Source organism: Eschrichtius robustus, chromosome 2 (assembly GCF_028021215.1).
Source record: "Eschrichtius robustus isolate mEscRob2 chromosome 2, mEscRob2.pri, whole genome shotgun sequence".
NCBI lineage: Eukaryota > Metazoa > Chordata > Mammalia > Artiodactyla > Eschrichtiidae > Eschrichtius > Eschrichtius robustus.
This window is the reverse complement of record NC_090825.1, coordinates 55,422,501-55,435,492: the sequence shown is the minus strand read 5'-3', so window position 1 is coordinate 55,435,492 and position 12,992 is coordinate 55,422,501. Positions and strand designations below refer to the sequence as shown.

Here is a 12,992-nt window from a genome sequence, read left to right as displayed (position 1 = left end):
TTAAAGCTACTCTTCAGCTGTTGTATAACCCTGATATATTTGTACGATATGATGAAGTTCCCCTTTTAATGACCGAAATGATAATGGAAACTAAATTAATAGTTCGTAATGTGTTTTGAGACCAGTCATCTGATAACTTTCTAAGCTTCCCCCTTCTGCACTTCAAATTTCTCTGCATGTTTTCTGTAAATTATGAAATATAGTCGTTTCTCGGTATCTGCAGGCGATTGGCTCCAGGATCCCTGCAGGTACCAAAAATTCAGGGATGCTCACATCCCTTATAGAAAATGGCATACTACTTGCATATAACCTACACACATTCTCCTGTCTACTTTGAATCATCTTTAGATTACTTATAATACCTAATACAATGTAAATGATATGTAAGTAGTTGCTGGTGTGTAGCAAATGAAAGTTTTGCTTTTTGGAACTTTCTGGAATTCCTTTTTTCTAATATTTTTGATCTGCAGTTGGTTGAATCTGCAGATGTGGAATCTGTGGATACAGAAGGCCAATGTATTTTGAAAAATAATTATATGTAAAGTATTGGCATAAGTTATGTTTATTTTTAAACTTTTTAGACAGGAAAGATAGAGGGGGCAAAATTCATCCATAGTTCTAGTACCCAGATGCACCATATTTTGCCTCGTTTTCAGGTTCATATTATGCAAACGTTCATGGCTTTGTTTGGTTGTTGTTGTTAGTGTAAACTTTTTATTGAAATATGCAAGCAGAAGAGTACACATATTAGAAGTCTACACATTGATGAATTTTCACAAAGTGACCACATTTGTGTAATCAGCGCTAATATCAAGAAAAAGACCACAATCCTAAAGTTTCCTTTTATCCCCTTCCAGTCATTACCAATCCCTTTCCTAAGGGTAACCCTTTTCCTGACTTATAATGTCATCAAATTTTTTAATTTTGTGAATAGAATCACACATATACTCCTTTATGGCTGGCTTATTTTGCTCAGCACTTTGTGAGATTAATCTACGTTGTTGTGTGTGGTTGTAGCTGTATTTCATTCCATTGTATACATATACCATAATCTGTTTATTCATTTTAACCGTTGATGGACATTTGGTTTGTTTCCAATTTGGGGCTATTAAATATTTTTAATAATTAAGCTTTATTAAGATATAATTTACATGGTATACAGGTCACCCATTTAAAGTGCAGGAATAGAGGTGTATGAAACCACAGGTCAGTGGTTTTAGTTTTTAGTCACAATTATGTAGCCATCACTATAATCAGTTTTATTTTATTTAATTTCATTTCGTTTCGTTTCATTTTGTTTCATTTCATTTTATTTGTTTTTGGTCACACTGCACGGCATGTGGGATCTTAGTTCCCTGACTAGGGATCGAACCTGCGCCCCCTGCATTGGAAGTGCAGAGTCTTAACCACTGGACCGCCAGGGAAGTCCCTACAATCAATTTTAGAATAATTTCATTATCTACCCCCCAACCCCAAGAAAATCACAAACCCTCATTTTCCCCAACCTCCCAGCAGTAGGCAATGACTAAACTACTTTCTATCTTCTTTTGGATTTGCCTATTCTGGACATTTTGAATAAATAGAATCGTACTGTATGTGATCTTTTGTGTGTATCCTTTTTCACTCAGCATAATATTTTCTAGATCCATCTGTGTTGTAGCATGTATCAGTACTTCATTTTTTATTGCCAAATAATACTCTGTTGTGTATACCACATTTTATCCATTTGGGTTGTTTCCACTTTTTGGCAGTAATGAATAATGCTGCTACGTACATTCGTGTACAAGTTTTTGTGTGGATGTACGTTTTCATTTCTCTTGGGTATATACCTAGGAGTGGAATTGCTGGATCACATGGTATGTGAAGGTTCAGCTTTGGTAGGTAACCAAAACAAAATACAAGTGTGTTGTTGTTTTAGTAATTTCAGACTTACAGAAAAGTTGCAAAAATAGTACAAGAATTTCCATGTGTAGGTTCCCCAAATGTCAACTTTTTACCCCTTTAGGTTTCTCATTCTCATTCATTTCATTTTTCCTTCTCTCTCCTCTCTCTTTCTCTCTCTTTCTCTGTATCTATCTATATTTTTCCCCCCGAAGCTATTCAGAATCAGTTGCAGATACGATGCCCCTAGCATTTAAATACACTATGTATTTCCTGAAAGCAAGAACATTCTTTTGTATAATCACCATATAGTTATCAAATCAGGAACTTAAATCGATTAATACTGATACTATGATCTTATCTACTGTCCTTATTCAAATTTTGCCAGTTGTCTTATGAATGCCCTTTACAACAAAAGAAGGTTGTTTTTTTAATCTAGAATTCAGTCCAGGGCCACATGTTACCTTTTGTTGTCATATCTCTTTAGTCTTACATGACTGACTTTTTAAATATAGTTTTGTCCTCATACCATTTACATTGTTTTGTATCCTTTAAAAATATATATTTGTTAATTACAAGTGATAAACGTAAAACCTTGTAAAATTTTCAAAAATTAAAGGTGAGACAAAAATCCTGTTGGTGACCAAAGGCATGCCCATAAATTGGGAGACTGAGATTGACATATGCACACTACTATGTGTAAAATAGATAACTAATAAGAACTTACTGTATAGCACAGGGAACTCTTATTCAATACTCTGTAATGACCTATATGGGAATAGAATCTAAAAAAGAGTGGATATATGTATATGTATAACCTGATTCACTTTGCTCTAGAGCAGAAACTAACACAACATTGTAAATCAACTGTACTCCAATAAAAATTAAAAAAAAAAAAAAAAAGCCAGGCCCAGTTTCTACCCTTCTCCAGAGGTCACCGCTGATACTAGTTTGCCGTATAGCCTATCAAAATCTCTTTCTCTGTGTTCAGGTATATATGAGTGCTCATAAGAAATGTATTGTTTTTATGTTCATCTTTCTATATATAAAGACATTCTATAAGAATTTAGTTCAGGATTTCCCTGGCAGTCCAGTGGTTAGGACTCCAAACTTCCACTGCAGGGGGCACAGGTTCGATCCCTGGTTGGGGAACTAAGGTCCCCCATGCCACGTTGTGCAGCCAAAAAAAAAAAAAACTTTACTGACCATTTACTTCAACTATATTCTTTCTAACTTCCCTGGTGATCACATCATTTCTCTCCTCCGCTTCATAGACAAACTTCTTCCAAAAATTACCTCTAGTTGTCCTCCTTACTCCCTTATCTCACATTCTCTTCAGGCCTGTCACGTAGACTTCTGTCTTTCCTACTGTATTCAGATTTTTTTGTTTTTAAAGATTTTTTAAAATTAATTAATTAATTAATTTTTGGCTGTGTTGGGTCTTCGTTGCTGCGTGTGGGCTTTCTCTAGTTGCAGTGAGCGGGGGCTACTCTTCATTGCAGTGCGCGGGCTTCCCATTGTGGTGGCTTCTCTTGTTGCGGAGCACAGGCTCTAGGCACGCAGGCTTCAGTAGTTGTGGCATGTGGGCTTAGTTGCTCCACAGCATGTGGGATCTTCCCGGACCAGGGCTCGAACCCATGTCCCCTGCATTGGCAGGTGGATTCTTAACCACTGTGCCACCAGGGGAGCCCTGTATTGAGATTTTACCTCCAGATTGCTGACTCAGTGGTCAGTTCTCTGCTTTATGTCTCTTACCTCTCAGCAACATTTTAATATATTTGACTACACTTTTGAAAGACTTTTTTCTCCTGCCTTCAGTAACACGTTTTAATCTACTAGTCTTATACCTTCTTCCTTGGCTGCTCCTTTTAGACTCCTTTAACAGCTTTTCCTCCTCTACCCAATATCTGTGTGGGATTCCTTATGCCCAACCCATAGCCCCCTTCTCTTCTCTAACTATAAACTTTCACTAGGTGACCTCATCTGCTCTAGGACTTAAAATGGCATGTCTGTACTGGAAGTTCTCAGATGTCTAGCTCTGAATTTGAGACTTGTTTATCCAACTGCCTATTTTCCCGCACCACATGAATGTCTGTTAGGTACATCTCAAACCAAATATAGCCAAAACCGAACTGTCAGTGTTATTTCATACACCTCTATTCCCACAGCCTTTCCATCTCAGTAAGCAATGACATTGATGCACTGCCAGCACCAGTTTCTCAAGCCACAAATGTGGAATTAGCGTTGATTGATTCCTCACTTTCCTTCACTTTTTATAACCAATTTGTAAGAGAGTTCTGTTGACTATTTCCATACAGATCCTGAATCAGTGCACTTTGATTTTTCTCCACTAATACCCATTCAAGATACTATCATCTCTTTTTTTAACCGGGATATATTGGATTGGCCAAAAAGTTCGTTCGGGTCCCCATTTCTTTTAATTGCATGGATGTACCACGTTGTGCTTATCCATTCATCAGTTGATGGACATTTGGGTTGTCTCGTCTTTTTGGCTACAATGAATAATTCTGTTACCAACATTTGTGTGTTAAATTTTGTATGGACATATGTTTTCAGTTTTCTTGGGTATGTATTTAGGCGTAGAATTGCTGGCTCAAAAGATCACTGTAGCGGAACCATGGTCAGGGAGCTAAGATCCCACATGCCTCTCGGCCAAAAAACCAAAACATAAAACAGAAGCAATATTGTAACAAATTCAATAAAGACTTTAAAAAAATGGTACACATCAAAAAGAAGTCTTTAAAAAATAAATAAGTAAATAAATAAAGTGACTGCACCATTTTATTATAACCACCAGTGATGTGTGAGGGTTTCTGTTTCTCCACATCGTCACCAACACTTACTATTGTCTCCTTGTTTGATTATAGCCATCCTAGTGGGTATGAAGTGATACGTTATTATGGTTTTGATTTGCACTTCCCTAATGACTAAATGATGTTGAGCATCTTTTCATGTGCTTGTTGGCCATTTATATATCTTTTTTTGGAGAACTGTCTATTCACATCCTTTGCCTATTTTTTAAATAGGTTGTTTGTCTTTTTGTTGATGAGTTGTAATAGCTCTTTATATATTCTGGATAAGACATCATTATCTCTCACCTTACTGCAGCAGATCCCAAGTATTCTTTTTGCTTACGAAATTTCATGTCCCATCCTGCCAAATCCATTCTGAATACAGCAGCTAGAGTGATATTTTATTTTATTTTATTTTTTCAAGTATTTATTTATTTATTTGCATGGGGTCTTAGTTGCACCATGCAGGATCTTTAGTTGCACCATGCAGTCTTCTTAGTTGTGGCATGTGGACTCTTAATTGCAGCATGCATGCAGGATCTAGTTCCCCGACCAGGGATCGAACCCGGGCATTGAGTGCGTAGAGTCTTACCCACTGGACCACCAGGGAAGTTCCTCCACACTCTTCTTACTCAGTACACTCCTGCAACACTGGCCTCTTTTCTTGCTCATGTCCAGATTTATACCTTCTTCTGGGCCTTTGCACTCGTTATTCTTTAGTCTGGAAAGCTATTACCCTGTATTTCACTTCTCTGGCTTCTTACTCAGATCTCAACTGAAATTTCATCTTCCTGATTAAGCTAGAAGTGATCCGCCCTCATTCTCTATTATATCACCCCACTTAGATTCTCTGTGTGGCATTTATCGTTCTTGGTATGATTTTCTTTACCTGTTTATCTGTCTTCTTCTAGTAGAATGTGAGCTCCACGGGAGCAGGGACCTTGTCTGTCTTATAACCTTGGATCTTTAGCATCTGGAATAGTGCCTGGTTCATAGTAAGTCTGGTTCAGAATAAGTTCATCATTTGCTAAATGTTGAACATTAGCAAGTTTTTCCTCTGGTAATTAGATAACCATTCTTATATATAAAGCTTCTTGCAGATTATTTCCTTATGACATCTGGAATTATCATCATTGGGTCAGAAAGTATAAACATTTTATTTTAGTTTAGTTTTTAAACATTTTAGTAGCTTTTGATACTGTTGACTGCCTTTCCACAATTCTTTCCATGTGTATTGCCACTGGCGCAACTTGAAAATGTTTGTTTTACCACAGCCTTAAATAGTTATACACCTTATTGCTTTCTTCTTTGATAACTCTAGCAGCAGTTAAAAAATATGAGTGTTCTAACGTTTCAGAATATATTTGATTTGAAGGATGACCTGGATGAAAATTAAAGTTGGTTAATTGTACTCATAAACATTCATATTTCACATACTTGATTGTACTGTTATTAAAACCTAGCAGATTTTCAACAGACTTTGAACTCTAGTCCTAACCAACAAAATGCAGATGTTTCTGTTTCTTTTGTGAGTTCAAGCAGCAGTTCCTAGGAAAGCAGCCTTGTCCAGTATATTTGCCACAAATTCAGGGCTAAGCTATGATTAACTGGTTCCAGAGAAATGATCTTTACTTTTTGCAGTATTATTTGTATATCTGCATAAATTAAAATATAAACCTATGTTCATATTCAGAAGTGTAAACAAATTGCCATTTCCTAGATCTTGCATTTTTGTCTCTTGGAAATTTTTACCATTAAAAAGAAGAAGCTACTGTTCATTGTCATGTTTTCCAATAGCTTATGTGTGTTTTAGAGAGCATTGCCTTCAGGTAGCGATTCTTAACCATTGCTCCACAGAAGCATACATGATTGACAACTTTTCCATTACTAACCTGTTCCCATAAGAGCAGCCAGACAGGATTTGGGTCTAGCTCTTAACCTATACATTTTTCTTTTTCTAGAAGTCCTAGCAGAATGCAGATGAATGAGAGTAATGTTATTGAAATAACATAGCACAGGCTCTAACTTTGGTACTTGTTAGTAACAAATCTCCTTTAATACATCTTGTGGCCTCAAAGATATAGATTAATAGTGAAGTCGAAAGCTAGTATATATGTAGGGAAGGATAGAAGGCATTGAGGCCGGAAGAGAGAAGAGAGGAGTAGGACATTTGTGCTAAGTATAACCAGGAAAAACAGTAAATATTTGAGTCTTGATTTTTTTTTTTAACTTCTAAAGTATTTTTGTCTAGTGAGTACTGGTTTTTAATGGTTTTATTTTAATAAATGAGTATGACACATTATATATTTTATTTGACAGAAAATAGGATATAAGTTGGCTTAGGAACATCTTCAGACTTAGTGAAAGAAGAAAACTTTCTTAATTGCAGCCTAATAATTGTTTACTTTGGAGTCACTTTTAAAGTACATTTGAAGGCTGTAAACTTATTTTCTGATGATATTTTGTTAAAGAGAATTAATGAAATGTCTTATGTGAAACAAAATGTTCACTTCTGTATAAAATCTGTGTTCTATTCTTTTTTTTTTTAACATCTTTATTGGAGTATAATTGCTTTATAATGTTGTGTTAGTTTCTGCTGTGTAACAAAGTGAATCAGCTATGTGTATAATATATCCCCATATCCCCTCCCTCTTGCGTTTCCCTCCCACCCTCCCTGTCCCTTAGGTTGTCACAAAGCACCGAGCTGATCTCCCTGTGCGATGCAGCTGCTTCCCACTAGCTAGCTATTTTACACTTGGTAGTGTATATATGTCAATGCTACTCTCTCACTTTGTCCCAGCTTACCCTTCCCCCTCCCCGTGTCTTCAAGTCCATTCTCTATGTCTGCGTCTTTATTCCTGTCCTGCCCTTAAGTTCATCAGAACCATTTTTTCCCTTTTCTTTTTTTTATGTGTTAGCATACGGTATTTGTTTTTCTCTTTCTGACTTACTTCACTCTGTATGACAGACTCTGGGTCCATCCACCTCACTACAAATAACTCAATTTCGTTTCTTTTTATGGCTGAGTAATATTACACTGTATATATGTGCCACATCTTCTTTATCCATTCATCTGTCGATGGACACTTAGGTTGCTTCCATGTCCCGGCTATTGTAAATAGCGCTGCAATGAACATTGTGGTACATGACTCTTTTTGAATTATGGTTTTCTCAGGGTGGGATTGCTGGGTCATTTGGTAATTCTATTTTTAGTTTTTTGAGGAACCTCCATACTGTTCTCCATAGTGGCTGTATCAATTTACATTCCCACCAACACTGCAAGAGGTTTCCCTTTTCTCCACACCCTCTCCAGCATTTATTGTTTGTAGATTTTTTGATGATGGACATTCTGACCTGTGTGAGGTGATACCTCATTGTAGTTTTGATTTGCATTTCTCTAATGATTAGTGATGTTGAGCATCCTTTCATGTGTTTATTGGCAATCTGTATATCTTTGGAGAAACGTCTATTTAGATCTTCCGCCCATTTTTGGATTGGGTTGTTTGTTTTTTTGATATTGAGCTGCATGAGCTGCTTGTACATTTTGGAGATTAATCCTTTGTCAGTTGCTTCGTTTGCAAATATTTTCTCCCGTGTTCTATGCTTCTAAATTCCTTTATTTTCCTTACAGGGTTTCAAACAAAGTCAAAAAGAAAGAAGGTGCTCACATTTCAATTAAGGAGTAAGTCTGCCATCATTATAAAAGAGAATCTTACTTTTTTATAAATTTTGTAGTTTGTAGAAAATATATGTTTAAAAATTGAAATACTGAAAAGTAGAAAAGTTAATGTAAAACAATATTAAAGACATTTTGATGCAAAAACTATTTGATAAAAGGTTGATCTAAATCCCCTCTAGAATTCTCATGATGTCAAAGTATCATCTCAGCAAATACTTGTTGGTTGGTTGTATTGAAAGGAAAACATACCTTTATAATAAAGAGATCCTTAGAATCAGAGGTGAAACTTTGCGTCACTGTAATCAGACAGTCAGACTTGCTTTTTCATTTGAGATGCAGTATGAAATACACTGTATTACCTATGAAGTGTTATGGTCAAAAAAGTTTAACTGGAATTTAAACAAACCTTTAGGATCTACTTTCCCATTTATCAGAAATACTGGGGATAGAGCAACAAGTTAAATGACACCACAAAAGAAATGATCAGAGAGGTCCAGAACGTGGAATGTGGTAGAAGATAACTGGCCTCCTTTCTTCAAAAAGTCACTGTCATGAAAGAAAAAATGACATGGAGTGGGTAACTATTCCAGATTAAAAGTGACGAGATATAACAGCCAAATACAATGTGGCATCCTTCATTATTCATTAGACCCTGGTTTTGAAAAGCTATTTATAAGAGACTTGGGGGTTGAGGAAATTTGAATATAGACTGGATTTTAAATGATATTAGATAACTATTGCTAATTGTATGAGCTGTGATAAGGGTGTTATAGTTTCTGGAGAATGCCTTTAAATTTGCATACTAAAGTATTTAGAAGTGAAGTGTTACAGTGTTTGTAATACATTTCTAAATGATTTAGCAAAATGTATATATGTGTGTGCATGAAGCATATATGGCTGTTATTGAATCTAAGTGGTGTTCATATGGATGTTCTCTGTACTATTTTTTTCTATTTTCTGTGTGTTTGAAAAGTACATAAGAAAGATGTTCAGTATTTTTAACTAAATCAGTAAAATCTATGTGTCTATTATTGTATTCCCTTTTTACATATTATTTTACACTTTTGGTCCATATTCATCCATATTTTGATGTTTGTCATCAGTATTTTGTGCATGTGTGTGTATATATATCCCCACTTAATATCACATTTTTAATATTTTTGCATATTCTTTCTATCAGCTTGTTTGCCTGTATGTTATACCGCTGTTCCTTTAGTTCAGTAGCTTTTGGCATTCTCAATAACATTAGTAAATACCTTCTTATATGTAGTACTCGATTCTATTCTGTCATAACGTTAGGGTAACTTTCTGTGTTGTGACTATTTAATAAAAGGTTGTGGACATTATGATTCTTAGTGGATGTTTCCATGTTGCCTTGAAAAGCAAATTTCAAAAAACATCTTTTCAAAATCTATGCGTTCCTGGGAGGGATATTTTTTAAATTATATAAATCCTCACATTTAAAAGTGTAGTTTACCTGTATCTCATTCTTCGATTAAAGTCGGTTTTATTCAATTGAAGTTCTTCAGCTAGGTTATTCAGCTAAGTCTAAAGAGAATAGAAAAACTAGGCAGGGGATGAATTGGGCTGAAGTATTGCAGGCAGAGAATGCACAAGCTAGAAGCATTAAGGCAGTGTGTTTCAAGGCCTAAGGCTAGCCCAAATGTCATACCACTGTTATCCGTTCTCCATCCATGTAAGTTCCCCTCTTTGAATCTGTTCTCTGCTTATTTCTATTACATAGTTTTTCACAGTATATTATCTTTATTGTTTAAATATCTGTCTTTCCTCTGTCATTAGAGGCAAGGCACTACATCTCATTCTTCATCATGTCTACCATATCTGGCATGGTTTTTTGAAGTCTAGAATGGGCTTAGAGCACAGATTGGAGGGAATGTCAAAGAAGAGAGAAAATGAAGTCAAAACAGCTTGTTTTCTGGCTTTCACTGTAGTAATTGTCCTTGTGGTTATGAAGAATCCTAGATGGAAAATTCCGTGGTCTGTACCTATATTCAGAAGATAGGCAAATAGAAGGTGAGATGCCATATTTGAAGAGTACCTTCATTAAAGGATCAGCCAGAGATTACTTTATCAAAGTCATGTTGTAAGTTTAGCTTTTCTGTATGGTTGCCATTAACAGAAATAAACTACAGGGTTAATGGTTATGAACTTAAGTTATGTGTTGTTTGAAGCTCTTGGTGAATGGAAAACAGTGAATTCAGTTCAGAAATAAAATTCTGAAAGTTTAACCAAAGCAACTCCTGCTTCTGCAGAAATCCATGTTTATATATAGCAATCAGTAGAAGACATTCAGTATTCAGGTATTTCACAAAATACTTGGCATTTTATCATTTTTACGTATGAATTGTGGCCTTTCAGGAGGATTCAAGAACATTTTTACATTGCTCTCATTTTTGTTTCCAAATACTTCTTTCGAGGTTAATTTATATACAATAAAACGCACAGATTGGGGCTTCCCTGGTGGCGCAGTGGTTGAGAATCTGCCTGCCAATGCAGGGGACATGGGTTCAAGCCCTGGTCTGGGAAGATCCCACATGCTGCGGAGCAACTAAGCCCGTGAGCCACAACTACTGAGCCTGCGCTCTAGAGCCTGCGTGCCACAACTACTGAAGCCCTCGTGCCTAGAGCCCGTGCTCCGCAACGAGAAGACACCGCAATGAGAAGCCCGCGCACCGCAACGAAGAGTAGCCCCATCTCACCTCAACTAGAGAAAAGCCTGCATGCAGCAATGAAGACCCAACGCAGCCAAAAATTAAATAAATAAATAAACCTTTTTAAAAAATGCACAGATTTAAAGTGAAGAGTTTGATCAGTTTTGAGAAGGTATACCATTGTTACTACATCAAGATAAAAGAACATTTCCCTCAGTCCAGAAGTTCCTTTGTACCCCTTTCTAGTCATTCACCACACTTACCTATCCTGGCAATCACCATTCTGACCTCTATGAACAAAGATTAGTTTTACTTAGTTTAGAACTGCAATCATATAGTATGTACTCTTTTGCACAGGATTGTTTTAAATTATTATTACTTGTGGGTTCAGCTATTGTCCTGAGATTATATATGTAACACATTTTGAAGACACCAAGTAATATAGTTGGAGAAGCTTTTGGAGAAACTGATTTCTTTTCTTTCTTTCTTTTTTTTAAAATTTTTTTTAATGGAAGTATAGTTGGATTTACAGTGTTTTAGGTGTACAGCAAAGTGATTGCAGTTATACATATACATGTATGTATACCCATTCTTTTTCAGATTCTTTTCCGTTATATGTTATTATAAGATATCGAATATAGTTCCCAGTGCTATGCAGTAGGTCCTTGTTGTTTATCTGTTTTATATGTAATAGTGTGTATCTGTTAATCCCAAATTCCAAATTTATCCCTGTTCCCCCTTTCCTTTTTGGTAACCATAAGTTTGTTTTCTATGTGAGTCTATTTCTATTTTGTAAATAAGTTCATTTGTATCATTTTTTTAGATTCCACATGTAAGTGATGTCATATGATGTTTGTCTTTCTCTGTCTGACTTACTTCACTCAGTATGATAATCTCTAGGTCCATCCATGTTGCTGCAAATGGCATTGCTTCATTCTTTTTAATGCCTGAGTAATATTCCATTGTATATGTATATACCACATCTTCTTTATCCATTCATCTTTCAATAGACACTTAGGTTGCTTCCATGTCTTGGCTATTGTAAATAGTGCTGCTATGAACATTGGGGTGCATGTATCTTTTCAAATTAGAGTTTTCTCTAGATATATGCCCAGGAGTGGGACTGCAGGATCATATGGTAGCTCTATTTTTAGTTTTTTAAGGAACCTCCATACTGTAGGAGAAAGTAATTTTCTGAGCTTCGAAGTTCTGATCCTTTCATCACTAGTTATTGTGACACGTAAATTGACCTTTTACATTTTAAAATGGCATATAATTTAGAGTTGAGCTGCATTCCACTTTAAATAAAACTTGGTTTCTAGGCAGAAGAAGAAAGATGTGAAGCAGTGTACCTGAATATTAATGAGTCTTTGTGTTTAGATAAATAGTTCTGGTTAAGAGTAAATAAAATCTTATTTTATATATATATATATAAAAAAAAAGATAGCACAGCTACCTTGTTTGATACCACTCAGTTGTTAGTTAGGGGAGCAGGGATTTGATTTGAAATTTGTTTGCTTACAAACTTCATGTTTTTTCCAGTTAAGCTGCTGATCTGGAAAGTTGTACGTTGTTTGGTAAAATTTGGACTCTGTAGTTTCCCTACTCTTGCCATTACCTGTAGGTAGAATTTTGACTTCTAGGATGTTGTTCATTTTACTTTTACTGTAAAATTTATAACAAAAATTTAAATTTGTAAAAAAAAAAATCTTACTTTATAGAACTTCGTTTCAGTAGACTCTTAGCTCTGTGTTAGTTGGGTTTTTATTGTAAAGGAAACTAGAAACTGTCACATCATATTTTTCTTCCCTTTACAAGTAATAATAGCTATATTTTTTGAATGATTACTATGTGTTTCTAGGCATTGTTATTTCATTGAATCTTAATAGCACTCTCAAGTTAGTTACTATCATTATTCCCAAATGACTTGCTTTGGACCACATAGCA

At 35.6% G+C, this 12,992-nt stretch overlaps 1 protein-coding gene across 7 annotated transcripts in view; it reads left to right on the top strand.

Annotated features, from left to right (window-relative positions):
* The window catches only part of LOC137759340 (survival motor neuron protein), a 43,603-nt gene that overhangs the window by 21,375 nt on the left and 9,236 nt on the right, over nucleotides 1–12,992 (top strand). For 5 of the 7 annotated variants that reach the window (XM_068535472.1, XM_068535467.1, XM_068535468.1 and 2 more), the window contains one exon: nucleotides 8,326–8,376. In XM_068535472.1, the coding sequence (XP_068391573.1) occupies nucleotides 8,326–8,373 (48 nt within the window). In that variant the 3' untranslated portion in view covers nucleotides 8,374–8,376. Of the gene's footprint in view, nucleotides 1–8,325; nucleotides 8,377–8,785; nucleotides 9,382–12,992 lie in introns of those variants that run through there. The other 2 variants (XM_068535471.1, XM_068535469.1) reach the window with 2 other exon arrangements.